At 44.2% G+C, this 27,567-nt stretch overlaps 1 protein-coding gene across 1 annotated transcript in view; it reads right to left on the minus strand.

Annotated features, from left to right (window-relative positions):
• The window catches only part of BSN (bassoon presynaptic cytomatrix protein), a 243,406-nt gene that overhangs the window by 198,209 nt on the left and 17,630 nt on the right, over positions 1–27,567 (minus strand). The window contains exon 2 of the mRNA XM_068254826.1: positions 2,309–2,705. Within this exon, the coding sequence (XP_068110927.1) occupies positions 2,309–2,705 (397 nt within the window). The remainder of the gene's footprint in view (positions 1–2,308; positions 2,706–27,567) is intronic.

Raw genomic sequence — 27,567 nt, forward strand, 5'->3', positions numbered from 1 at the left:
TTACACAATGAACTGAGCACAATAAGGAGAGAAGCTCGACCTCCCAATCACACTGCACTGAGCACAATAAGGAGAAGCTCTGCCTCCCAATCACACTGCATTGAGCACAATAAGGAGAGAAGCTCTGCCTCCCAATCACACTGCATTGAGCACAATAAGGAGAGAAGCTCTGCCTCCCAATCACACTGCATTGAGCACAATAAGGAGAGAAGCTCTGCCTCCCAATCGCACTGCACTGAGCACAATAAGGAGAAGCTCTGCCTCCCTAACACACTGCATTGAGCACAAAAAGGAGAGAAGCTCTGCCTCCCAATCACACTGCACTGAGCACAATAAGGAGAAGCTCTGCCTCCCAATCACACTGCATTGAGCACAATAAGGAGAGAAGCTCTGCCTCCCAATCACACCGCACTGAGCACAATAAGGAGAAAAGCTCTGTCTCCCAATCACACTGCACTGAGCACAATAAGGAGAGAAGCTCTGCTTCCCAATCACAATACACTGAGCACAACAACAAGAGAAGGTTTGCCTTCTAATCACACTGCACTGAGCACACTAAGAAGAGAAGCTCTGCCTCCCAATCACACTGCACTGAGCACAAGAAGAGTAGCTCTGCCTCCTGGTTACACTACAGTGAGCACAATAAGGAGAATAGCTCTGCCCTCCAATCACACTGCAGTGAGCACAATAAGGAGAGTAGCCCTGCCTCCCAATCACACTGCACTGAGCACAATAACGAGAGAAGCTTTGCCTCCCAATTACACAATGAACTGAGCACAATAAGAAGAGTAGCTCTGCCTCCCAACCACACTGCACTGTGCACAATAAGAAGAGAAGCTCTGCCTCCAAATCACACTGCACTGAGAACAATAAGGAGAGAAGCTCTGGCTTCCAATCACACTGCACTGAGCACAATAAGGAGAGAAGCTCTGCCTCCCAATCACACTGCACTGAGCACAATAAGGAGAGAAGCTCTGCCTTCCAATCACACTGCACTGAGCACAATAAGGAGAGAAGCTCTGCCTCCCAATCACACTGCACTGAGCACAATAAGGAGAGAAGCTCTGCCTTCCAATCACACTGCACTGAGCACAATAAGGAGAGAAGCTCTGCCTCCCAATCACACTGCACTGAGCACAATAAGGAGAAGCTCTGCCTCCTGGTCACACTGCACTGAGCTTAATAAGGAGAGAAGCTCCACTACACTGAGCACAATAAGGAGAGAAGCTCTGCCCTCCAATCACACTGCACTGAGCACAATAAGGAGAGAAGCTCTGCCTCCCAATCACAATGCACGGAGGACAACAACAAGAGAAGTTCTGCCTCCCAATCACACTGCACTGAGCACAATAAGAAGAGTAGCTCTGCCTCCTGGTCACACTGTAGTAAGCACAATAAGGAGAGAAGCTCTGTCCACCAATCACACCGCAGTGAGCACAATAAGAAGAGTAGCTCTGCCTCCCAATTACACTGCACTGAGCACAATAACGAGAGAAGCTTTGCCTCCCAATTACACAATGAACTGAGCACAATAAGGAGAGAAGCTCTACCTCCCAATCACACTGCACTGAGCACAATAAGGAGAGAAGCTCTGCCTCCCAATCACACTGCACTGAGCACAAGTAGTAGAGAAGCTCTGCCTCCCAATCACACTGCACTGAGCACAATAAGGAGAGAAGCTCTACCTCCCAATCACACTGCACTGAGCACAATAAGGAGAAGCTCTGCCTCCCAATCACACTGCATTGAGCACAACAAGGAGAGAAGCTCTGCCTCCCAATCACACTGCACTGAGCACAATAAGGAGAGAAGCTCTGCCTCCCAATCACACTGCACTGAGCACAACAACAAAAAAAGCTCTGCCTCCCGATCACACTGCAGTGAGCACAGTAAGGACAGAAGCTCTGCCTCCCAATCACACTGCACTGAGCACAATAAGGAGAGAAGCTCTGCCTCCCAGTCACACTGCACTGAGCACAATAAGGAGAGAATCTCTGCCTTCCAATCACACTACATTGAGCACAATAAGGAGAGAAGCTCTGCCTCCCAATCACACTGCACTGAGCACAATAAGGAGAGAAGCTCTGCCTCCCAATCACACTGCACTGAGCACAAGGAGAGAAGCTCTGCCTCCTGGTCACACTGCACTGAGCACAAGCACAGTTGTTAAAGAGCATAGCAATGTTCTGGGTCCCACCCAAGCATGAAGGGGAAACTGCCACGTAAGTAATATAAGCAGAACAATAACTATACTTACAGTTCAATGACTAGGTAATATTACTATACACAGACACAGAATTGCACCTACCTCAGTGAGGTGGGGGTTGGGGTTGAAGCCGCACTGGTTGCAGACCTCGTTCTTACACTGGGTGCAGGTGTTGAAGTTTGGCTGGTTGGGAGACGTTGTGAGGTCGGTGGTGTTGCATATGGGGCAGAGGGTGCTGCTAGGTAGAGGGGCAATTTGCGGCACAGAATAGGGAGAGGTGGGGGTTGTACCCCTGTCTGGAGACGCTGATGGTGACCTCCCCGACCTCTGGCCTTTAGTATCCACTTGCAGAGTCCTGCGGGAGACGTCTGGCTGGGAAGGCGAGACATGGCTTCTCAGTTCCCTGGTGCTGTCTGTGCTGGAAGGTGTGGTTCGAAATGTCTGTGGTGAGGAGCTCTGCGAGGCCAGGCGTCCCGAGTTCTCCAGGCGTCCTGGAGCACTGAAATAAGAAAGAATTTCACTGTCATGCGAATATCTACAACCTACAGAGTTCATCTGTGTCACATCCGTACTTAACTAGTGCCATTCTAATGTGATAGAATAAAAGCAGTGAGGAGGTCATCCTTCGGGACATGGCAGCTTTAAACGTGTGACTAATATACTGAACATGATCGCACAGCACCTGACAATTTGAACAGAACGTTATAGCCGTGTGCTACCAAAAACAAAAACCACCCTCAGTATAGGTAGGTAGGCAGGTATATGTGCTTCCTGTATAGGAAGCCATGTATAGGTGCCCTCAGTATAGGTAGCCAGGCAAGGTTGACCCCAGTATAGCCAGGTATAGGTGCCCCCAGTATAGGTTAGCCAGGTAGGTACCCCCAGTATAGGTAACCAACCTGTTCCTCCCTCACTCCCCAGCTGCATAAACGGCCCGGCATGCAGCAGAGACCTCAGATCAACGGTGACCCACAGACAGAAGGTACTTCCTGTATGTGCACTGCTACTAGGGGAGCCGCTCTCCAGTCTTACTATCTGCGGGTCATCGCTGAGGTCTCTCCTGTATGCCATGTCACCAAGGGGATCTGGAACTGTGTGGAGGAGGAGGCAACCTGACTCCAGGAGGTAAAGAAGCGGCCCACAGGGAGGAAGGGGGGCAGGCGGGATGACGCCCCTTGGAAGACGCCACCTGACGCACATCGTTCAGGCAGACATGAAAGGTCCGCCTCTTGAGCATTGTGTTCACAGGGAGAGACTGGCAGGTGCTCCCTTCCAGCTCCACCCTAAAAGCCTCCTGTGGGTGATGATTGGCTAAGAGGAGGAGGGAGTTTGGACAGGTCATAAACTGGCCAGTGCACTCAAGCAGCTTCTGCTATTAGCACAGGAAGACATAACTGCAAACGCAGCAATCCAGGTAAAAAAAAAAATGGTTTATATGCAATGCACTAAAATTTGTACACCGCAAATGATGATATATTCAAGACAGTGTACATTAAAAAACACACCAGCCTGAATTATGGCTTTAAATTATCAAGAACACAGATCATTGCTTTCTTAGTCGTTTTTGTTATTTAATGTTATTACAAATCATATTTCTACTTCAGTTTGCAGCCAGCTAAGGCGTTCCAAATCTGACAGTATGCCCAGATTTTACTCCTTTGTCAGTTTGGCAAATGTAATCTGTTTGCAGTACAGACACAGACTGTGTTTAAAGAACATCTCCTTGTTAAGGTAGTTTTAAACAGGCCATCACCGATTAAAGTGGTTAATATTGTTATTTTTTTTCTATGTAAAAAAACAAAATTGGGAAAAAAATTGATACAAATGTTTATCATATTTAAAGCACACGTTAAAGCGGACCTAAACTATTGCACAGGAGAAAAGGAAAACACGGAGAAATACACCCTGTGTGTATTTAGAGTGAACAGCCTGTCTAATTCTCCCTTATCTGCAAGCAATCACAAGTGTAATTTAAGCTGTCAGCTCCGTCTGACCAGTGCCGAGCTATGCGCTAATATGTAAGCACAGGAAGTTAACTCTTTTTGTGCTCCCATGAAACCAGGAAGTAGACACTGTAGATTTATTGTAGGAGTTCTGTAAGGGTCCTTTTACACTATATCAGTTGCTGTCAGTTATAACAGAAAGGACAACTGATGTGCAAGGTCGTGTCCATGTTTCCCTATGGCCTCATTCACACTATACGCTGAAAAACTGAGGCTTTTTCACAATACACTGTTATGGAAAGTTAAAATGCATTAGAACGCATCACATAGCAACACATTAAAGTGCATTAAAGCGGACCCAAACCACACATTTTTTTAATTCAAAATATTCAGTTTTACCGCTCTGACACATACAAAGATAAATTAACACTCCTTCAAGCCTATGAGCATTTCAGTGCATGCTTTTCACCCTTCTCTTTTCATAACTAGGGTTATACAGGTGGCAGCCATTACTTCTGAGCTTAGTAGGAGGTTTTAGATCATGGGTGTGTTTGTCATCAGCTACCCTCCCTCACCGGGGCGTCGTCTATGTGAAATCTCACACAAGCTGAGATCACCTCCCCTGTGACATCAGCAGCAGCAGCCTGTGGTTTTTTTTTATCTCCTCCACCAGTCTGCCGGATTCTGGTCCCGACAATATAAAAGGAAGGGAGGGGTTCCTCCAATAAATGTAAAATATTTTATATCTGTCATCATGCAGCTGAAAAAAAGCTGCTATTTATTATTATAATTTAGAAAATAGATTTTATTTCTGAAATCTTGTATTTTTAATTTGGGTCCACTTTAAGTTGTAAAAGGGCCCTGGGCTGTGACAAAGAAATGTTTTTCTTTAAAGGTTATTATGCTGTTGCTTATCTTTTAGAGCAGAAAGGAAGTTCTGGGTTTAGGTCTGCTTTAATCGTGTGTCAGGTACAGCGAAGTATACAGTCAATGAAAAGTATGCTTTACCACTACTGTTAACACACACGTTTCTAACTCACTCCTCAAGGTGCATTATCATACCGCAATCCCTTATACCGCAACACTACCGCCACACTATCAACGTCGCATAGGTGATGCATTGCAGAGCAGTAAGCCACGTTACAAAGCAGCCGTTACACTGCACCACACGATTGTAAACGTGGCCTTACTTCTAATACTCTTCCTACTGCTCATCTTCAGGAATAGTAGTTAAAGGGATTGTCAGCCACAAAATCAACTTCCGTTTAGGTCTCTTGCACACTGCAAGCGATTCAGATTCAGATTCCGCTTTTTAATCTGTTTTTACATCCGATTCCGATTTTTAATCTTTACTGCTTGCTGCGTTTTTTGATCCGTTTTTCTGTTGAAAGTATTTAGGGAAAATCGGAATTGAAAATCGGAAACGGAATCGGAATCAGAATCGGAAAACGGATTTGCAGTGTGCAGGGAGCCTTAAAGTGGGCCTGAACTCTTGCGCAGGACACAAGGAAAACCTAACAGAAATGCACCCTGTATGTACTTAAAGAGGAACTGTCGCAAAATTCTAAAAATTTAAAACATACAGATAAGAAGTATGTTTCTTCCTGACTAAAACGAGCCATAAATTACTTCTCTCCTATATTGCTGTCACTTACAGTAAGTGGTAAAAATCTGACATTACCGACAGGTTTTGGGCTAGTCCATCTTTTTCATAGGGGATTCTCAGCATAGCCTTTATTCTTCATAAAGACACTCCCTGTAAAAAAATTATACACTGATGCTGGCCAGCCTCCCTGCTCACCGTACACTTTTTTGGCAGTTGGATGGAGCAACAGCCATTCACGAAGTGCATTTTGAAAATAAAGAAATCCCTGTGAACACCCCATGAGATGGACTAGTCCAAAAGCTGTCGGTTCTGTCAGATTTTTACTACCTACTGTAAGTGACAGCCACATAGGAGAAAAGTAATGTATGGCTCATTTTACTCTGGAAGAAACATACTTCTTCTTTGTATTTGTTTACATATATTTTAAATTTTTAGATTTTCGCGACAGAGATCCTTTAAAGAGTTTAGCCTGTGTAATTTCCCCTCATTTGTGTCTATTCACTAGTTGTAATTTGATCTCCCCTCTCTGTCACATGACTGCCTATGGTAGATAAACAGATAAGTCCATTTGAAAGCACACACTGTAAACAATATGTCTGCTTCCACAAATCAGGACGTAGAAACAGTGCAGATTTATTTTAGGATTTGTATCAGATGTAACAAATACATGTTTTTTTGTTTAAAGGTTATTGTGCTGCTGTGTATCTTTTAGAGCAGAGAGGAGTTCTGAGTTCAGGTCCACTTGAAACACTGCATTGCGTTTCTTTATTGCGGCCAGAAATCTCACCCTGCAGCGCGAGCTCTCAAATATGTTCAGAAATGTCTCTGCTGTAATTATCTTATCTCTGTTACCCTGGCTCATTTCTCTCGCTGTCACTGAAGGTAGAGAGAGGGAAGCTTGTAATCTCTCCTCCCACATTGCTGCTTCTCTCTGATTGCGCTGAGCACACTGTGTGGCTGAAATCTGATGCTTGTGCTTAAAGTGATCCTTAAGTCAAGTAAAAAAAATGAGATTAACTCACCTGGGGCTTCCCTCAGCCCCCTGCAGCCGATCGGTGCCCTCGCAGCCCCGCTCTGACGCTCCAGGACCCGCCGGCGAACACTTCCGGTTTGGCCGTCACCGGCCGACAGGCATGGGAACGCGAGGGCACCGATCAGCTGCAGGGGGCTGAGGGAAGCCCCAGGTGAGTAAATCTCATTTTTTTTTACTTGACTTCAGGATCACTTTAAAGTAGCTAGAATGCAAGCCACAATGACTCAGCACAATGGAGGAGAACTAAGGGCTCTTTCATACTAGAGACCTTTTTCTGCGTTTCAACGCAAAGTTGACGCCTGCGTTAACCAAGGTAACATGAAAGTCCATAGACTTTCATTTTACCTCTCACACCCGACACTGCGTTTTGATGCGTTGCGGTACGACGCACCCGGGAGCTTTTTATCATTGGGAGCCGGCGTTTTCCCGTCGGGTTAATTAATTATTACCGCCGCTGAATTGCGTCGCACCGCAGCTTCCCGACAACACGCCTCAGGCTATTCAGCGCGTGCAGGAAACGGCTCCTGCATGCGTTGCCTAATGTGAAAGAGGCCTAAGGGAAGAAATGACATCAGGATTTAGCCTCAGTCTGTGGGAAGAAGAAATGGCCCCTGCCAGGAACAGAATTCTCTTCATTTACTATATAAAATTCACTGAAATCAAAACGTGGACCGTACAATACGTGTTATGTAAGTAGAGCAAGTACCGGTATTTATCTAATTATATATGTGGTTTTTTTCCTGGCATAGTATGGCTGATCCTCCTGCTTTAAACAAGTGTTAAACAAGCAACATAAGTGTTGAATGTACAACAGGAGTTATACTTCACCTCCTTTATACAGTAGCTTCCCTGGTGGTCTAGAGTCGTCCAAACACAATGCAGAGAGTGGAAAGCACTTGGGGGCCAAACTTGATGGCTCTGCGGGCCAGATTTGGCCCCCGGGCCGGAGTTTGACATGTATGCATTAAAGAAAATGTTAGGTGAAACTTTTGTGGCCAGTTACTTACCTGGGGCTTCTTCCAGCCCCCTTAAGCCTTCCTGGTCCCTTGTCGTCATTACGCGCTGCTCCATTCCAGGAAGGCTGGAAGAAGCCCTAGGTTAGTAAATGGCCATTAAAGGTTTTCATTTAACATTCCCTTTAATAATTGTAATTCGAATTGTAATAGTCACAAAGTTGGAATTACTTTGGGTCAAAGGCAGCCAGGATAAACATGCAGCAATCAGGAACTTGGGAAATGCTTTTTAATTGTATGTTACGCCAGACTATACCTCCACTTTAATAGAAGCCTGGCTGTGAGCCAACTGTGTGTCACCATTGCATCACTCCCATCTCCAGACGCACAATTACCCGGAGTCTGGCCACTTATAGAGTCTGGAGTAGCTGCAACACCGCCCCGTGCCAGCCAATCATATTTCAGACATGCTGGCTCGGGTGCTCTGTAATGTACTGCAGATGTGGGTGATCAATGAGGATTCCAGGGTACCTGATGGGGGGGGGGGGGGGGGGGGATTGCTGTTTTCTGATCATATTTGAAGAGATCTGCAGAGGGGTAAGTTCAGGTAAACAATCAATCCCTGTCCAGCCGCAGCCTGATGTCTCCACATTGTCAGTGCGGCCTCATCTCTCTTATCAGAGGTGTCCAGGGTGCTGAGTTCCTGGAGATCAGCAGGCAGCTCATCTCCCCAGCTGATACCAGACCTGAACTCAGAACTTCCCCTCGGCTCTAAAATATAAGCAACAGCATAATAACCTTTAAAGAAATACATTTATTTGTTACAGCTATTACAAATCCTACAGTTAATCTGCAGTGTGTCTACTGAGCTGACACAGCTGAGAGATCAAATTACGTCAGTGATTAGTCACAGATGAGGGGAAATTAGACAGGCTAAACCAGGCATGGGCAAAATTGGCCCTCCAGCTGCTGAGGAACTACAAGTCCCACAATGCATTGCAGGAGTCTGACAGCCAGTCATGACTCATAAAGGCAAATGCATTGTGGGATTTGTAGTTCCTTAACAGCTGGAGGGACAAGTTTGCCCATGCCTGGGCTAAACTCTCTAAATACCTACAGGGTGCATTTCTCTCTGTTTTCCTTCTGTCCTGTGCAACAGTTCAGGTCCAATTTAGCACTGGGCCACGCTGTTGTCTTTATACAGTATTTTTAGTTAAAAGAAAAACATTGGGCTGAAATATATTTAGATGCTATTTGTTTGAGGTTGCTGTGATGCTCTTTAACATTTCTGGTGTACAACATACATGATGATAAGTAGGATCACCTGCTATATGCAGTGGAGGCTCCAGCTTAAAGGGAACCTAAACTGAGAAGGATATGAATTTTTCCTTTTAAAATAATACCAGTTGCCTGATTCTCCTGCTGATCCTGTGTCTCTAATGCTTTCAGCTTCACAGCCCCCGAACAAGCATGCAGATCAGGTGCTCTGACTGAAGTCAGACTGGATTAGCTGCATGCTTGTTTCAGGTGTGTGATTCAGCCACTACTGCAGCCAAAGAGATCAGCAGGACTGCCAGACAAAAGGTATTGTTTAAAAGGAAACATCCATATCCCGCTCAGTTTAGGTTCCCTTTAAAGGGACTCTGAGCACCTCTCATGGGCATGCCTTTAAGCCAGACGACTTTCAACAAAGTTGTGCTATGACCCCTCTGGAGGAGCCTTTTGCAATGGCCATGCGTGTCACTTCCTCTTCCTGCTTCATTCAGTGATGCACTTCTCTAACAGAGAAGATGGGGTGACATGGAAGTAATAACATAGCCAAGATGGCAGACACGTTTTTTAAATTGAAATAGAATGAAAACTATGTGTAGAACGGCGATTCAGGCATCAAAGGAAAGAGGAGAGCCCAAGCTACAGAAAGGGATGCATCTTTAAGTACTTTGCAGTACTGGTCGGAGTCTTAAAGGCTTGCCCACGAGGTGTTTGGAGTCCCTTTAAACTTTTTTGAAAGGGCACAAAAGGGCCATGATAGCTGGCTGGTGGGGCCCATTTGCGTTATCAACATTGATGTTTGTATGGCCAGCTTTAAATATTTATGGCAAAAAGATAAGACCCTTGGTTTGCTGCAGAGACTCAGACTGACATGGAGAAGTTTTTACCGACCGTATCCTGATCACAATACGCTGCTGAAGCCTGGAAACAGTATGTTACTGAGCAGCAGAGGGGGCACAGTGATTCCCAGGGGGGGCCAGTGCCCCAGTGTAGAGCCGCTCGTGGTTATACACTGCCAATTACAGCATCCATTGCTTGGCACATTTCAGCACATGACAATGGCTGGCAAATAGTTAATAAAGGCCCAAATGTGCATCCTGGGTCCACAATCAGAGAGAAGTTCTCTGATAAATAATACAGGAGGGTTTTACTCACACCACAGTGGATGGTTACAGTAAATCACCCGGAATGTCACGGAATGATCTCCCCTCATCCCTATAACAGGCATCGTCACAGCTACCTCAGGCGTGGCCCTCGCCAAATATCGCCCACGCTGGGGCTGTTGCCAGATTCTGAGGGTAAACATCTATACCAGTGATGTCTAACCTTGGCACTCCAGCTGTGACAAAACTACAAATCCCATCATGCCTCTGCCTCACCGAGTTAGGCTTAGAGGTGTCAGAGTATTGCAATGCTTCATGGGACTTGTAGTTCCACCACAGCTGGAGTGCCAAGGTTAGCCATCACTGATCTATACTTTCAAGGGATCTAATAGAAATGTATCTCACCTGATTTGTTTAATTATGCACAGATCAACGGATTTCACTCTTTGAAGACAAAAATGTCTAATTGATCAGAACCAGTTTTTTTTCCATCAGCACCGCAACCCACATTAGAATTGGCCTCACGAGAACCAACATTGCAGGCCACGTGATGTCACTCATAATGTCAACTACAATGTGGGTCGCGGTGCCAATTGAAAACACAGTTGCTAAAGCGGACCTGAACTCAGAACTTCCTCTCTGCTCTGAACGATAAGCAACAGCATAATAACCTTTAAAGAAAATACATTTCTTTGTTACAGTGTTACAGCTGATACAAATCCTGCAATAAATCTGCAGTGTGTCTAATTCATGCTTTCATGGAAGCAGACAAATAGTTAACATCCTGTGTTTATAAATAAACTGCTCATGTGTGCTTAGCCACACATGAGAGGGAATAAGACAGGCTAAACTCTCTACATACATACAGGGTACATGACCTATGTTTTCCTTCTGTCATCTGCAAGAGTTCAGGTCCACTTTAATAGGCCCATAATTTTACCTAAATCTCCAAATAGATACCTTGGACCCTCCTCGATAAAGAGATCGCTACCTGAACCTAATGATCTTCTAAAGAGTAGGTGCTGGAAATAAAGTATCCCAAGATAACAGAATACCCCTGCAGAAATTTGATGTGATAAAGCCATAGCAAGTTTAACGAGAAACCGTGACCAAGAATTGAACTGCATCCCAATCAGTAGCTGATACCCCCTTTCCCATGAGAAATATTTTCCTTTTCACAAACTGATCATCAGGGGGCTCTGTATGGCTGATTTTGTGGTGAAACCCCTCCCACAGTGTGATGTCAGGACCATGGTCCTGACCGTTTCCTATCTGTGAACCTCATTGCATTATGGGAAATAAAAGATGTTTACAGCTGGGTCCAACTGCCAAAAAAGCAAGCGGCATCTCCTTCCACTGACATCACCTGCCAGCAGTAAAAATGTCACCATGTGGTAAATGTCAGAATATAAATCAGGGAGAGGAAAGATTTTACAATGGGAAAACACTGACTAAATCATTTATACATAATTATTGTAAAAATGAAGCACTTTCTTTATTACATTATTTTCACTAGAGTTCCTCTTTAAACTTGAAGGGCTCTTTCACAGTGTGATGTTAAAGTCGCACGTTATAAAATACTTTAACGCAGACTAACGCACAGCAATGCAAAGTCTGTGCGACATTCACAGTGAACAGGCTGCGTTAGTGTGTAACGTGTTGCGTTATATAAAAGTGCTGCATGCTGTGCGTTTAGCAATGTATCTGCTGCGTTATGTGTGTTGCACATGCTCAGTAATGTTTTTTTAATATAACGCATGCACCGTTTTTGTTCCATCAGTATGCGATGAAAACGGCGCACCAAGAGACACAGAATGCAGTGCAAAATAACGTCCAATTTCATAACCTACATGCGCTGCGTTAGGGGCACGTTGTGCGACTTTAATGTCGCATCAAACGCAACGTCCCACTGTGAAAGAGGCCTAAAGCAAGCATCCACAGACTGAACAGTGTGCAATTAGCACAGCCCACGTTGCCTGCATCACACTTGCATTACTAGGGTAACTAGCATGCTACGCTACACAAAGATTGCGCTAACTGTCAAACATGTTATGAAGTCTGCGAAAATAACGTTATAATTGCCGTGCGATCTCTGTGCACGCCAACTTTACTAGAGTTTACGGAGTATGGCCATACCACTTCAAATCATTCATGGTACTTATTTTATTTGCAGAGGGGGAAGGTTCTGCCACCTCTATCTTTTGCAATATTGAAAGTTATTTAGTGTTGTAGTTTATTTCTAGTTCACGGTACTATCACGAATGAACTATTGCAATTGCCCTCTATGCAGGCCTTCCAAATAAAAACCTACACCGCCTGCAGCTAGTAGAGAATGCTGCTGCAAGACTGTTAACAATCCAATCCCACCAATACCACATACACTCGTTACACTCGCTACCCATAAAATGGAGAATCCTTTCCAAAATTGGCATGCAAACATTCAAATCCCTACACAACCTAGACCCAGGATACCTGAAGGATTTGCACCATCTCCCCCCCCCCCCCCACCAACCTCACATCAAAAAAGATCCAATAACTTGACCACTCCAGAGTCACACTAAAAACCTTAGGAGCCAGAGCTTTCTGTCATGCTGCCCCTACCCTGTGGTGTGCCTTGACTTAATCAAGACAGCTCCAACCCTGAACACATTTAAAGTGGACCTGAACTCAGAACTTCCTCTCTGCTCTAAAAAGATACGCAGCAGCACAATAATCTTTAAAGAAAAATATTTCTTTGTTACAGCTGATACAATCTTACAATAAATCTGCATGGTTTCTACTTCTGGCTTTCATGTAGGCAGACATATTGTTAACATCCTATGCTTTCAATGGAGCTTATCCAGGTGACAAGGGGAGAGATCAAATGCCAACTTGTGACACAGATGAGGGGGAATTAGACAAATTTAAATCAAAACTGAAAAGCCACCTGTTTTGTCTGGCATTTATGATCACTTAACTTTTTCCCCTGTACACATCACTATGTATTGATCTGAGACAAGCCTATGCGCTTTGGGTCCTATGGGCAAAAATCGCTTTACAAATGTTTCGTAGTTGCTGTAGTTGTGTTAATGTTAATATAATATCCCTTCCAGTAAATCACATAACCTCAGAATCAAAAGTGGCTCTAAGTCTGGATTAGATGCACCTGATTTGACTCTTGGGGGGTTTTTTTAGTGCCGCAAAAGCCAATCTACAGCGGGTTGCAAAAGTATTCGGCCCCCTTCAAGTTTTCCACATTTTGTCACATTACTGCCACAAACATGCATCAATTTTATTGGAATTTCACATGAAAGACCAATACTAAGCGGTGTACATGTGAGAAGTGGAACAAAAATCATACATGATTCCAAACATTTAAAAAAAAATTAACTAACTGCAAAGTGGGGTGTGCGTAATTATTCAGCCCCCTTTGGTCTGAGTGCAGTCAGTTGCCCTTAGACATTGCCTGATGAGTGCTAATGACTAAATAGAGTGCACCTGTGTGTAATCTAATGTCAGTACAAATACAGCTGCTATGTGATTGCCTCAGAGGTTGTCTAAGAGAATATTGGGAGCAACAACACCATGAAGTCCAAATAACACACCAGACAGGTCAGTGATAGTTATTGAGAAATTTAAAGCAGGCTTAGGCTACAAAAAGATTTCCAAAGCCTTGAACATCCCACGGAGCACTGTTCAAGCGATCATTCAGAAATGGAAGGAGTATGGCACAACTGTAAACCTACCAAGACAAGGCCATCCACCTAAACTCACAGGCCGAACAAGGAGAGCACTGATCAGAAATGCAGTCAAGAGGCCCATGGTGACTCTGGACGAGCTGCAGAGATCTACAGCTCAGGTGGGGGAATCGAATCTGTCCATAGGACAACTATTAGTCGTGCACTGCACAAAGTTGGCCTTTATGAAAGAGTGGCAAGAAGAAAGCCATTGTTAAAAGAAAAGCATAAGAAATTCTGTTTGCAGTTTGCCACAAGCCATGTGGGGGACCCAGAAAACATGTGGAAGAAGGTGCTCTGGTCAGATGAGACCAAAATGGAACTTTTTTGCCAAAATGCGAAACGCTATGTGTGGCGGAAAACTAACACTGCACATCACTCAGAACACACCATCCCCACTGTCAAATATGGTGGTGGAAGCATCACGCTCTGGGGTTGCTTCTCTTCAGCAGGGACAGGGAAGCTGGTCAGAGTTGATGGGAAGATGGATGGAAGTCTGCAAAAGACTTGAGACTGGGGCGGAGGTTCACCTTCCAACAAGACAACGGCCCTAAACATAAAGCCAGGGCAACAATGGAACGGCTTAAAACAAAACATATCTATGTGTTAGAATGGCCCTGTCAAAGTCCAGATCTAAATCCAATCGAGAATCTGTGGCAAGATCTGAAAACTGTTCACAAATGCTGTCCATCTAATCTGACTGAGCTGGAGCTGTTTTGCAAAGAAGAATGGGAAAGGATTTCAGTCTCTAGATGTGCAAAGCTGGTAGAGACATACCCTAAAAAATTGGCAGCTGTAATTGCAGCAAGAGGTGGTTCTACAAAGTATTGACTCAGGGGGCTGAATAATTACGCACACCCCACTTTGCAGTTATTTATTTGTTTTTTTTTAATGTTTGGAATCATGTATGATTTTCGTTCCACTTCTCACGTGTACACCACTTTGTATTGGTCTTTCACATGGAATTCCAATAACATTGATTCATGTTTGTGAGAGTAGTGTACTGGGTAAGGGCACCTCCTTTGACATGGTAGACCAGGGTTTGAATCCTGGCTAGGGTCAGTACCTATTGAGTAAGGAGTTCAAGGCAAGACTCCCTAACACTGCAGGGTGGCCTCCTGAGCGCGTCCCAGTGGCTGCAGCTCTTGAGCGTTTTGAGTCCGACAGGAGAAAAGCGCTATACAAATGTTCAGATTATTATTAATATGACAAAATATGGAAAAAATTCAAGGGGGCCGAATACTTTTGCAAACCATTGTATATGGAGGTCATTATTTAGCTATATGGGCCCATATGCAATTAACCTGTGTCCTGACTTTTTTTTTCTCTACAGAGTAACTTTTTAGCAATTTGCAATAGAAAACGTAATAAAACATAAGTAATAAAGAAATGTCAAACTTAGTTTGAGTATTTTATTGCTTTCTGGGGACTTAAAATATATTTTATCAGTGAGGTTTGAAAATATCTCCTGGGGGAAAACTAATGAGTTAATTCAATGAGGGTACAATGAGGGTGTAAGGGTTTTTTCGCCTTCCTCTGGATCAACAGGGATATGTGAGGGAGCGGGCTGGTGTTGTACTTTGTACTGGTTGTACTCGATGGACGTATGTCTTTTTTCAACCAAAATAACTATGTAACTATGTAACAATTAATACCAAACAACTGTAAAACATAAACTCTCCATTTTCATTTCTCTGCTTCCTTCGATAAACACTTATCACAACAAGCACCATAGCCTACTAAACTATAACACATGTCCTGGCTAAATTTATGGATCAGATACCCTTCATGCAATAATTTCTTTGGACCACGTGTGCAAAAATGCTCCTAAATAATGTATTTGGGAGCAACAGGACAAACTCTTCAGTGGGATGCGAAAGTTTAGGCAACCTTGTTAAACGTCATGATTTTCCTGTATAAATCGTTGGTTGTTACGATATGAAATGTCAGTTAAATATATCATATAAACAAGTCTGCATAGGTCTATCAGCGCCAAGGAAACAAAGTGGCAACGGCTGAGAGAAGAACAATGTCCAGAGTTCACAAACAGATAAATTATATATAACTAGTCTACCTAAGCCCGCTCTAGGTAGCGATACCGCCGCCACCGCCGCTGCATGTTAGTGCGCGCGTGCCACTCCGCCACGCACACGCCTGCCCTGCTCCCTAGCCCGTCTTCCTGTCCCAACGGTTGACTGTACTGCGCACATGCACAGTACAAAAACCACAGACACACAGACAGGGAAAAAGGATGACGCAGGGACAGTTAGGTTTTATTATGGAGGATCAGTGCAGAAGTCTTCAACAAATTTTCCCAAACAAACTTTGCCCAAACTTTCGCATCCCACTGTATGTGTTTCAACCAGCACAGGTTCACTATTACCAGCAAAAAACAAAACAATAATAAAATATACTGATCTCCCAGTGCCCACACATTTCTGCTAATGTGGCCACAGTTTAAGTGATCTTCTTGTTACTGTATTAATAGGTGGCTTCAAATTGCATAAAAAAAAAAGTAACAAAAGAGATAAAATGTATATAATGGTTAAAAACTGATGAAGGTTTAAACAAGGATTGCAATTTCTATGCTTCAAGGGCAAAACCATCCTCCAGATTATTTATAGATGTAGTTTGTTTTATTAATTTACATAGTTCATTGTATATCTACAAAAGTAAAAAGTAACAAGCATAGCCATGGAAATATTTATATCTCCGGAGCCCTATAGGAAAAGAAGTTCTGGTGAAAATCGACCGCCAAAATGTACTGTAAGTGTGCTGGCTGCCGATGTTCCCTGCTCAGTTATAACTGCCAGTAACTGCTTTAGTGTAAACAGATGTTATTTCCCACAATGCAACAAGGCCCACAGACAGGAAACTGTCAGGACCATGGTGCTGACACCACACTGTAGGAGGAGTTTCACCACAATATCAGCCTTAGGCCTCTTGCACACTGCAAGTGATTCCGATTCAGATTCCGCTTTTTAATCAGTTTTTACATCCGATTCAGAATCTGATTTGCAGTGTGCAGGGAGCAAACTGCAAATCTGAATCTGAATCGGATGTAAAAACTGATTAAAAAGCGGAATCTGAATCGGAATCACTTGCAGTGTGCAAGAGGCCTTACAGACCCCCAGATTTGAGAAAAGGTAAACATTTCTTGTGGGAAAGGGAGTATCAGCTACTGATCCGGATGAAGTTCAATCCTTGGTTACAGTTCCTCTTTAATTGAGGAAGCCATAAGCTGATAGCTGGGTATCACTGAGCAGTCACACATAGCTAGGTCTCTTTTGAGGCCATCTTTACTCATATTAGAATGGCTTGTGCCTTGGCAATGGGATTTCCCATCAGATGATCTAAGACATTCCCATGGCAACATACTCGTTTGATGGTACAGTTTATCGCTCCTGATCATACTCAGTATTTACTCTCTAGTCTATCTCACATCATGCCACACATTTACATTGCTGTCTCTATGACTGTCCCATATTTAAATGCCTGCAGTGTATTCGTCGGCATAAATCTCCGCCCACCCACCAGGCTTATGCTGCAGAGCACAGCCAATCCACTAATTGCCATGTTTAGGAAAATCCACCACAAATAAACATACTGCTGACAACAGCACCCAACAGCGGCCATAAATATGACAAGAGGAGAATGGCGAGAATGGCGGCCTATGAGTGCTGTGCTGTGATCGGCACTCAGTAACAGAAGACGAGACCTGATCTGTCAACAAGCAAAGCTCAACATTACATCCGCCTTATAACTTGTCTGGAGGTCCAATCATCAGCAACAAGAGTGATGTCCACCAAGAGGGGGCGCCTCAACGCAACACCACATCCAACAGCAAAAAGCAATCAGCAATACAGGGACAATACATTATTCACAGCCCTTCTCCAACGAAAATGTGATTTAGCCATTTCCCTACGCTGTTTACCGATTGTTGTGTGATCACTTATTTTTCATGGTGTTTGTGTCTTCTGAGGACTTCTTAGCAAAATAATACATAAAATGGGGGATTTTTAAGAAAATCCCACAGCACTGAATTCTGATAGACAGTTTTACTCCGTGTGTTTTGACACACGTGATTGTTCGTTTTTCATGGAATGACAGCGTTTGTGGTTTTATGATGATTTGGTAGCAAAAGGAATAAATAAAATAGGGAAATTCCAAGAAAGGGCCTGGTCCAATTAACTTTTTCTCCTACGATTTCTCACAGGAGGTAACTTTTTATCTCCTGTTTAAAAAGGCTTTCTCCCGCTGGTGGCGCAGTTAGGTGCGCGACTTCAGCCAAAGTTGTGCACAACTGCGCATGCGCGACCTGTCCACGCGCCCAGCTCAATCATGTGCCCATCGCCACGAGCATTTTGGGCATTCACAGGTCAGTCTTTTGAGGACCGTGCTTGCGCAAAATGCTCATGGCAGCGGGTGCAAGATCAAGCCAGCCGTGCACGACTCCGTCGCAGTCCCCGTTAGTCATGCACAACTGCGCACACCCGTCCGCGCACCTGGCTCAATCACGCACCTTTCGCTGTGAGCGTTTTGCTCAAGCGCAGTTCTCGAAACACTGAACCACACATGCCCAGGGTGCTCACTGTGATGGGCACATGCATATGCCCCTGAAGCATCTGCCTGGTTTGCCAATACCTAAAAACTGTCCTGTGGTGTGGGTGAGGAGCACGCAACCATACTGAGCGTACAGGAGTTAAAAAACAATACCCCTTTGACGGGAGACTGTGAAAAAGGCAGGATCAGCACCATGGCCAGCACTGAGGACATCAATTCCTTTTATGTCACTTATTGCTGTTACTATTGGCATAAACACTTTGTGAGTGAAGAATCGTGTGAAACTAATCTTTAGTGTATCCAAAGTTTGAGAACATCAAAGAAAACAAATATTCACAGTTTTATCCAAATAACGCGCTAGAGGGAAATGACTGTGGTAAAATCAGCATTTGTACCTACACTGAGGCACTACAACTCTCATATTTCCCTGCAATTCCAAACATACACCAGCAGCAGGTGGACTACAAACCCCACTATGGCCTGCTACTAGCAACAGATTCCCACCCATGAGTGCATGCTGGGATATTGGGCTTGATGCACATAAACACGGTAATATTGCTGTGCACAGACATCGTACGGCAATAATACCCTTAAAGTGCACATAAACTGAGAGGGATATGGATGTTTCCTTTTAAACCATACCAGTTGCTTGGCAGTCATGCTCATCTCTTTGGCTTCAGCAGTGGCTGAATCACAGACCTGAAACAAGCATGCAGCTAATCCAGTCTGACTTCAGTCAGAGCACCTGATCTGCATGCTTGTTCAGGGGCTGTGGCTAAAAGTACAGTATTAAAGACACAGCATCAGCAGGAGATTCAGGCAACTGGTAATATTTTAAAAGGAAAAATCCATATCTTTCTCAGTTTAGGTTCCCTTTTTAAGGAACCACTACAGCATAAAAAAAGTAAGCAGTTAAAACCTTACAGAATTGACAGGTTTTGGGCTGATCCATCTACTTATGGGGGATTTTCAGTGTTTTCTTTGTTTTCAAAAGCTTTTCCTAAACGGCTCCTGCTCTGTCCAACTGCCAAAATATTATGGAAGTGAGTAGGAAGGCTGGCATGTATCTTACTATTTTGACACTTAGACTTAGTAACTGCCATTCAGGAAATGCTTTTGAAAACAAAAGAAAACCCTTAGTATCCCCATGACGAGATGGACTAGTCCAAAACCTGTCAGTTCTATCAGATTTTTTTTTTTCAATCATATTTTTTATTGAAATTTATGGACAAAAGTACAAATCCAACTTTGCATTAAAACTGTACAGATACATGGTACAAAAATAGTCTTTTTATAAAGTAATTGTTAGAATTATAAGCACGTTCGAGAAGAAACCTAGGATACAATCACCTCATCTGATATCACTAGTTTTTTCTGTTGCTCATAATGAGGGAATTTGTGAAACCCGACCACTGCCTTCAATATTTGGCTGGTTGAGGGGCCACACATCCCAACAGTGACCTTGAGGCCTTGTTGCCATTGCGTTCTGTCCGTGCGTCCATCCGCATTGGGTGGTTTTTGAGGCGTCAATTTTTTCTGATTCCCAGCGCTTGGGTGGGCGATTCGTTTTTGTGCTTAGCAGTTTTCTAAGCGTTTTTTCCGAGCAGTTTTATAATTCACTCCCTGACGCAAGTCACAAAGTGAACTCTTTGACCCGGAAAAGAATAAATACAATGTATTTATTCTTAAAAACACGAACGCAATCTCCTTAATTTGCGTTTTTTGTTCGCATTCGCCGATTTTCCTATACCTTCCATTGACGCGGAATCGCCCCAAAAATGGAATACGCACCACTTTCCTAGCCGCACCGCTGATATGAACCTTCTCATAGACATTCATTGGCCACGCGGTTGGGGGCGTTTTTAACACCGCAGACGGCCGAAAAAGAAAAACCAAAACGCCTGCAGTGTGAGCAAGCCCTTAGGATGGGAGCAGTGGTCTTAGACCTACCAATAACATTATTTGTATGTAGGCATATTCTAAAAAATTCTGTTTATTTTAATCAAATTACATTAAAACACATGGTACACAACTCTAAAACTATAATTCTTAAGTAAACAGCACCAGTTAAATTACTTATTTTTTGCCCTTTCTTCCTTCCCCCCACCCCCTCCTTTCCTCCCTTTCTCATCTTCAGATATGCTCTCTGTTCATGTATATGATCTGTGGTAAGGGACATAGGATGCCATTGTATTTTAACTGGTGCTGTTTACTTAAGAATTATAGCATGTAAGTATATGTAAAGGTGTGGTGGGACTGGGAGGTTTCATTCACCCCTGCTGTGGGCAGGGTCTGATGGAACACCCCTTACTCCACCCCTCCTTTTGATGGTATATTTAACTGATGTTAATGCTTCACAATATTAAGCATATTAAAGAGTAACTGTCAGGCTGCAAAAGCTAATTTAAACCTCTATTCTCCTGTGTTAAACAGTTTAGAAGGAAGCCAAAAAGGCAATACTGAGGTTAAAAATCTCTCTTAGTATTGATGTGTGCTTATCAGCAAAGCTGTTAGACCCAAGCTCTTAAGAAGCCGAGAGCCGCATACCATACAGCAAAGCATTCTGGGGCCCTCCCCTCGGCTGCTAGTGATAAGTTACAGGGCTCGTGTTACAACAGCAGCAGCTCACAGCACTGAAAATACTCCCGGCAGAGTACACTGCAGGAGTCCGCTATTGTTCCTAGCCACATGGCTAATTAATATTCACTGCTCAGTAGTGTTTTACATTACCAATCTTTTGTGTGAGTCTAATCATCAGGAAGCAGGCAGGACATGATGACACATTTGGCTTCATAGGAGACAGACAAACATGGAACCTGCCATGAGCTGTCAGGAGCATCATTCTCTGCAAATACTATATAAAGATTCTGTGAAATCCAAACGTGGACAGTGAAATGCATATGTAATGTAAGTACAGCCAATGTTTAGCTACTGATATATGTGTTTATTTTCTCTGAGACCCTATACCTAACAGCTCCTCTTTAAGCATTTACAATATTAAGTGGACGGGTGAAACGTAGGAGGAATCTGGATACATTTTTCATCGGGAGTGAGTGTGAAAATGTATCCAAATACCTGCTTCGTTTCACCCATCCACTTAATATTGTAAATGCTTAATATTGCTTAGTATGCTTAATATGCAGAATGGAGGGAGGGATTTGTAATGGAAGGAGGGGGTCAAAAAGCAGGGAGGGAAACCCTCTGCGGTCACGTGCTGGTAATAACCTCCTCCTCCTACCCACAACTAACATGAGATAAAATACTGACCTTTTATCTCTTACTAACTCTCCTCTGAATTGAGGCCCATTATGTTCAAGGATTACTGTTGCAGCAGTTCATTCAGATTTTAACTGCTTACTTTTTTTTTGCTGTAGCGATCCTTTAAAACCACTGTGTACTGCAGGTGTACCGCAACTTAGGGTATGAGCAGCACTGTGTACCGCGAGTTACACTATGAGCGGTACTCAAGTAGCGTGAATGTTGCTTAGTAACATGTGTTACCATAGCAACAGTTGCAAGAGTTGAGTACTATGGGCCGCACTAATAGCGTAACTCATGGTACACAGTACCGGTAGTAAGGGTAATAATCCTGTGCTATGTCTGTGCGCTGCAGTGTTACCGTGTTTACGTGCGTCAGGCCCTGTAAGCCTTGGCATGACCAGCCAAATGCAGTACAACAGTTGTTCTGCAATAATGTTAGATAGAATAATTATTTAATGTCTTCACAAACTCCTGACTGTTAATGAATGTCGTTTTCCATCTGGATGCCTCGGTCAGCATTTTGCTCCAGCTGGTAATGCTGTTTGGAAAACGCAGGATTTGTTCATCTGGAGAGATCTTATGATTCCTCCTCAGTAACAATTCAGTAATAAGAGAGAGACAAAGATTCAGTGATAAAACAACCAAACATACCCCACAACCCTCAAACATACCTCACAACCCCACAACCACCCGTTCCTACCTGCCAGCCGCACATTACCACACATTACCGCCCATTAAGGCAGACCTGAATTCAGAACTTACACTCTGCTCTACAAGATAATCAACAGCATAATAACCTTTGACGCTACGCCGCTCAGGAGGGTTTGCAGCCGAGAGTCCCCCAGTATTATTTTTAGAGATCGCATTGTTGTAATAGCTTCAGCTAGCACTAGGCTAGCTAGCAGTGGTGGTCGGCATCCCGATTACTTTTGATCCGATCCCGATCGCCGCTAAATACATTCCCCAGCCTGGATCCAGCGATCGGCGCAGCCTTCCCAGACAGCCCCGTTCTTCTCTATGGGGAGGATCGAACATGACGTCAGGACGTCGGCGACGTCATACGCAGACCCGATCCTCCCCATAGAGAGGACCGGAGATGTGCAGGGAGGCTGCGCGATTGCTGGATCCAGGCTGGGGAATGTATTTAGCGGCGATCGGGGGGGATCAAAAGTAATCAGGGCATGCCGGCCACCACTGCTAGCTAGCCTAGTGCTACCTGAAGCTATTACAACAATGCGATCTCTAAAAATTATACTGGGGGACTCCTGGGGACAGTCGGCGGTATGCCCGACAGTCCCCGACACAGTAACAGGAGATTAAAAAAAAAACATTTCTTTGTTACAGCTGATACAAATCCTGCAATAAATCTGCAGTGTGTCTACTTCCTGCTTTCCTGGAATCAGACATAGGGTTAACATCCTGTGTTTACAAATTAGCTGCTTTGCCGTGGCTGAGCTGACACCGCTGAGATCAAATTATAGTGGTGATTAGTCATAGATGGGGGGGGGGGGGGAATTACACAGGCTAAACTCTGTAAATATATACGGGGTGCATTTCTCTCTGTTTTCCTTCAGTCCTGTGCAAGAGTTCAGATTTACTTCAACACAGTAGTTACCATACAATTCCCTGAGCAGTACAACTGTGGAGACTTACACAAGTGGTTATTATACTGGACCATCACAGGAATATGGCTGCATGAAACGCTGATGTCTGTGGTGAATAGAGACTATGGGCCTGATTCACAAAGCGGTGCTAACAGTTAGCACCCTGGTGAAAAGCCCTTTATCATGCCTAAACTCAGTTTAGGCATGATAAGTTTAGGTGTGATAAGTTTAGGTGTGATAAGTTTAGGTGTGATAAGTTTAGGTGTGATAAGTTTAAGCGCCAACTGCGTTAGCACCGCAGTGCACAGCTGATCAAAAGTTTTACGCTAGCAAAGACTGGTGCACTTCGTATAAAGTTTAATGGCGCTGCTTTGCGTGCGGGACTTTGCAAGCGATCTAAACTTATCTAAACTTATCATGCCTAAACTTATCACACCTAAACTTATCATGCCTAAACTTATCACACCTAAACTGTCTTTTCACCAGCGTGGTGCAATGGTTATCATGCCTAAAGTCTCTAACTGGGTTAGCACCGCTTTGTGAATCGAGCCCTATGGGCTTGATCACAAAGCGGTGCTAACCCAGTTAGAGACTTTAGGCGTGATAACCATTGCACCACGCTGGTGAAAAGCCAGTTTAGGAGTGATAAGTTTAGGTGTGATAAGTTTAGGCATGATAAGTTTAGGCATGCTAAGTTTAGATAAGTTTAGATCGCATGCAAAGTCCCGCACGCAAAGCAGCGCCATTAAACTCTATGGGCTCGATTCACAAAGCGGTGCTAACCCAGTTAGCATGCCTAAAAGACTTTAGGCATGATAACCATTTCACCATGCTGGTGAAAAGCCAGTTTAGGCGTGATAAGTTTAGGTGTGATAAGTTTAGGTGTGATAAGTTTAGGCATGCTAAGTTTAGATAAGTTTAGATCGCTTGCAAAGTCCCGCACGCAAAGCAGCGCCATTAAACTTTATACAAAGTGCACCAGTCTTTGCTAGCGTAAAGCTTTTGATCAGCTGTGCACTGCGGTGCTAACGCAGTTGGCGCTTAAACTTAGCATGCCTAAACTTATCACACCTAAACTTATCATGCCTAAACTTATCACACCTAAACTTATCACACCTAAACTTATCATGCCTAAACTGAGTTTAGGCATGATAAAGGGCTTTTCACCAGCGTGCTAACTGTTAGCACCGCTTTGTGAATCAAGCCCTATGCGAAGTACACCAGACTTTGCTAGCGCAAAACTTTTGATCAGCTGTGCACTGCGGTGCTAACCCAGTTGGTGCTTAAACTTATCATGCCTAAACTTATCACACCTAAACTTATCACACCTAAAAACTTATCATGCCTAAACTGAGTTTAGGCATGATAAAGGGCTTTTCACCGGCGTGCTAACTGTTAGCACCGCTTTGTGAATCAGGTCCAATGGGCTCGATTCACAAAGCGGTGCTAACCCAGTTAGAGACTTTAGGCGTGATAACCATTGCACCACGCTGGTGAAAAGCCAGTTTAGGCGTGATGGGCTTGATTCACAAAGCGGTGCTAACCTACTTAGCACGTCTAAAGTCTTTAGACGCGCTAACCAGGGTGCTAAGTAGGTTAGCACCGGATTTCTCAATCAGATCGCGCACTAACTTTGCGCGCGCAAAGTTTTACGCGCGCAAAGTTCTATGCGCGCTAAGTCCCATAGGCTTTATTGGGCACTTCGCACGGAGCGCCCTGCGCTCTGTGCAGTACGCGCGTAAAGTTTTATGCGCATAAAGTTTTGCGCGCATAAAGTTTTATGCGTGAAAAGCTTGTTTAGACGTGCTAAGGGGGTTTTCACAGGCGTGCTAACAGTTAGCACCGCTTTGTGAATCAAGCCCGATGAGTTTAGGCGTGATAAGTTTAGGGGCTTGATTCACCAAGCGGTGCAAAGTGTTTGCACGCTGGTGAAAAGGCCCTTATCACGCCTAAACTCACTTTAGGCATGATAAGAAGAAACTCGCGCGAAGTCACCGCGCGTACGCGCGTAAGTGCGCGCGCAGCACCCGACGCTTCGCGCGAAGCTCCCATTAAACCCTATGGGACTTTGCGCGGCGCGCGGTAACTTCGCGAGAAGAGCAGGAAAAAGCGGTGATAACTCAGTGGTGAAAAGGTCATCACGCCTAAAGTCTTTTAGGCGTGATAACTGGGTTATCACCGCTTTGTGAATCAAGCCCATGGTGTGATAAGTTTAGATAAGTTTAGATCGCGCGCAAAGTCCCGCACGCAAAGCAGCGCCATTAAACTCTATGCAAAGTGCACCAGACTTTGCTAGCGCAAAACTTTTGATCAGCTGTGCACTGCGGTGCTAACCCAGTTGGTGCTATCGTTATCACGCCTAAACTTATCACACCTAAACTTATCATGCCTAAACTTATCACACCTAAACTTATCATGCCTAAACTTATCACACCTAAACTTATCATGCCTAAACTTATCACACCTAGGCCTCGATTCACAAAGCGGTGATAACCCAGTTATCACGCCTAAAAGACTTTAGGCGTGATGACCTTTTCACCACTGAGTTATCACCGCTTTTTCCTGCTCTTCGCGCGAAGTTACCGCGCGTACGCGCGTGAGAGCGCGCGCAAAGTCCCATAGGGTTTAATGGGAGCTTCGCGCGAAGCGTCGGGTGTTGCGCGCGCACTTACACGCGTACGCGCGGCAACTTCGCGCGAGTTTCTTCTTATCATGCCTAAAGTGACTTTAGGCGTGATAAGGGCCTTTTCACCATGGTGCTAACACTTTGCACCGCTTTGTGAATCGAGCCCCTAGGGCTCGATTCACAAAGCGGTGCTAACCCAGTTAGAGACTTTAGGCATGATAACCATTGCACCACTCTGGTGAAAAGCCAGTTTAGGTGTGATAAGTTTAGGCATGATAACTTTAGGTGTGATAAGTTTAGGCATGCTAAGTTTACATACGTTTAGATCGCTTGCAAAGTCCTGCACGCAAAGCAGCGCCATTAAACTTTATACGAAGTGCACCAGTCTTTGCTAGCGCAAAACTTTTGATCAGCTGTGCACTGCCGTGCTAACGCACTTGGCGCTTAAACTTATCATGCCTAAACTTATCACACCTAAACTTATCATGCCTAAACTTATCACACCTAAACTTATCACACCTAAACTTATCATGCCTAAACTGAGTTTAGGCATGATAAAGGGCTTTTCACCAGGGTGCTAACTGTTAGCACCGCTTTGTGAATCAGGCCCCTAAACTTAGTTTAGGCATGATAAAGGGCTTCTCACCAGCGTGCTAACTGTTAGCACCGCTTTGTGAATCAGGCCCTATGAGTCAGCCGTGACACACCAGCAGGTTTATCTCCCACGCAGGATAGCCATATAACCATTCCATGTTTTCATTAACAGGGAATCATGGGAGAGAAAACAGAGATGGCAGCCATGACTACACAGCATTAGCCTGCTGCTTTATCCTCCTCTAGGATAGTCACATGACTACACAGCATTAGCCTGCTGCTTTATCCTCCTCTAGGATAGTCACATGACTACACAGCATCAGCCTGCTGCTTTATCCTCCTCTAGGATAGTCACATGACTACACAGCATCAGCCTGCTGCTTTATCCTCCTCTAGGATAGTCACATGACTACACAGCATCAGCTCAGTGTCTATCAGTATCAGGTGGTTGCTGGAGAGAATACACAGGTGGCAGCCATGTTGATCCTGCTGCTTTATGCTCTTCTACTTATGCAACACGGTGAATGAGATGCACATACTATATTTGAAAAAGGCTAAAAACTGTGACCTGTTAAGGTGGCCATCCACTTATAGATGGACACCAGATTCGGCCATCAGATAGATCCTTCTCATGTCAAATCAATTATACCACACACTACGAACAGATTTTTAATACATTTCAGTATCAATTATCTATCGAACTGCAGCCTTGCTTTGATTGATCCAACTCTAAGGGCTGTCAATCTACCGCCGTTTTCAACCAGCCCCTATCGATATCTTCCATCTGGAGTGGTCAACCAATTCAAGCGATTTTGTTTTTTGTCCACTGATAACTGCAGACTGTAATGGGCTCTTGATGGTTAAAGTAGCAGGGACAGCAAAACTATCCCAGGGAAAAAAAACATAAATAAGTAGTATTGTACTGTCCACATTTTGATTTCAGTGCATTTTATAAAGTAAATAAGGAAAAAACTGTTCCAGGCATTTTCCATCTTTACTGCCTCTGACTGAAGCCAATCCTGTGTCATTTCCTGGTGCAAGCATTGCCAGACCTCCTCCCCACCGAGATCTGAACTTTATAACTGCA

Source organism: Hyperolius riggenbachi, chromosome 9 (assembly GCF_040937935.1).
Source record: "Hyperolius riggenbachi isolate aHypRig1 chromosome 9, aHypRig1.pri, whole genome shotgun sequence".
Lineage (NCBI taxonomy): Eukaryota > Metazoa > Chordata > Amphibia > Anura > Hyperoliidae > Hyperolius > Hyperolius riggenbachi.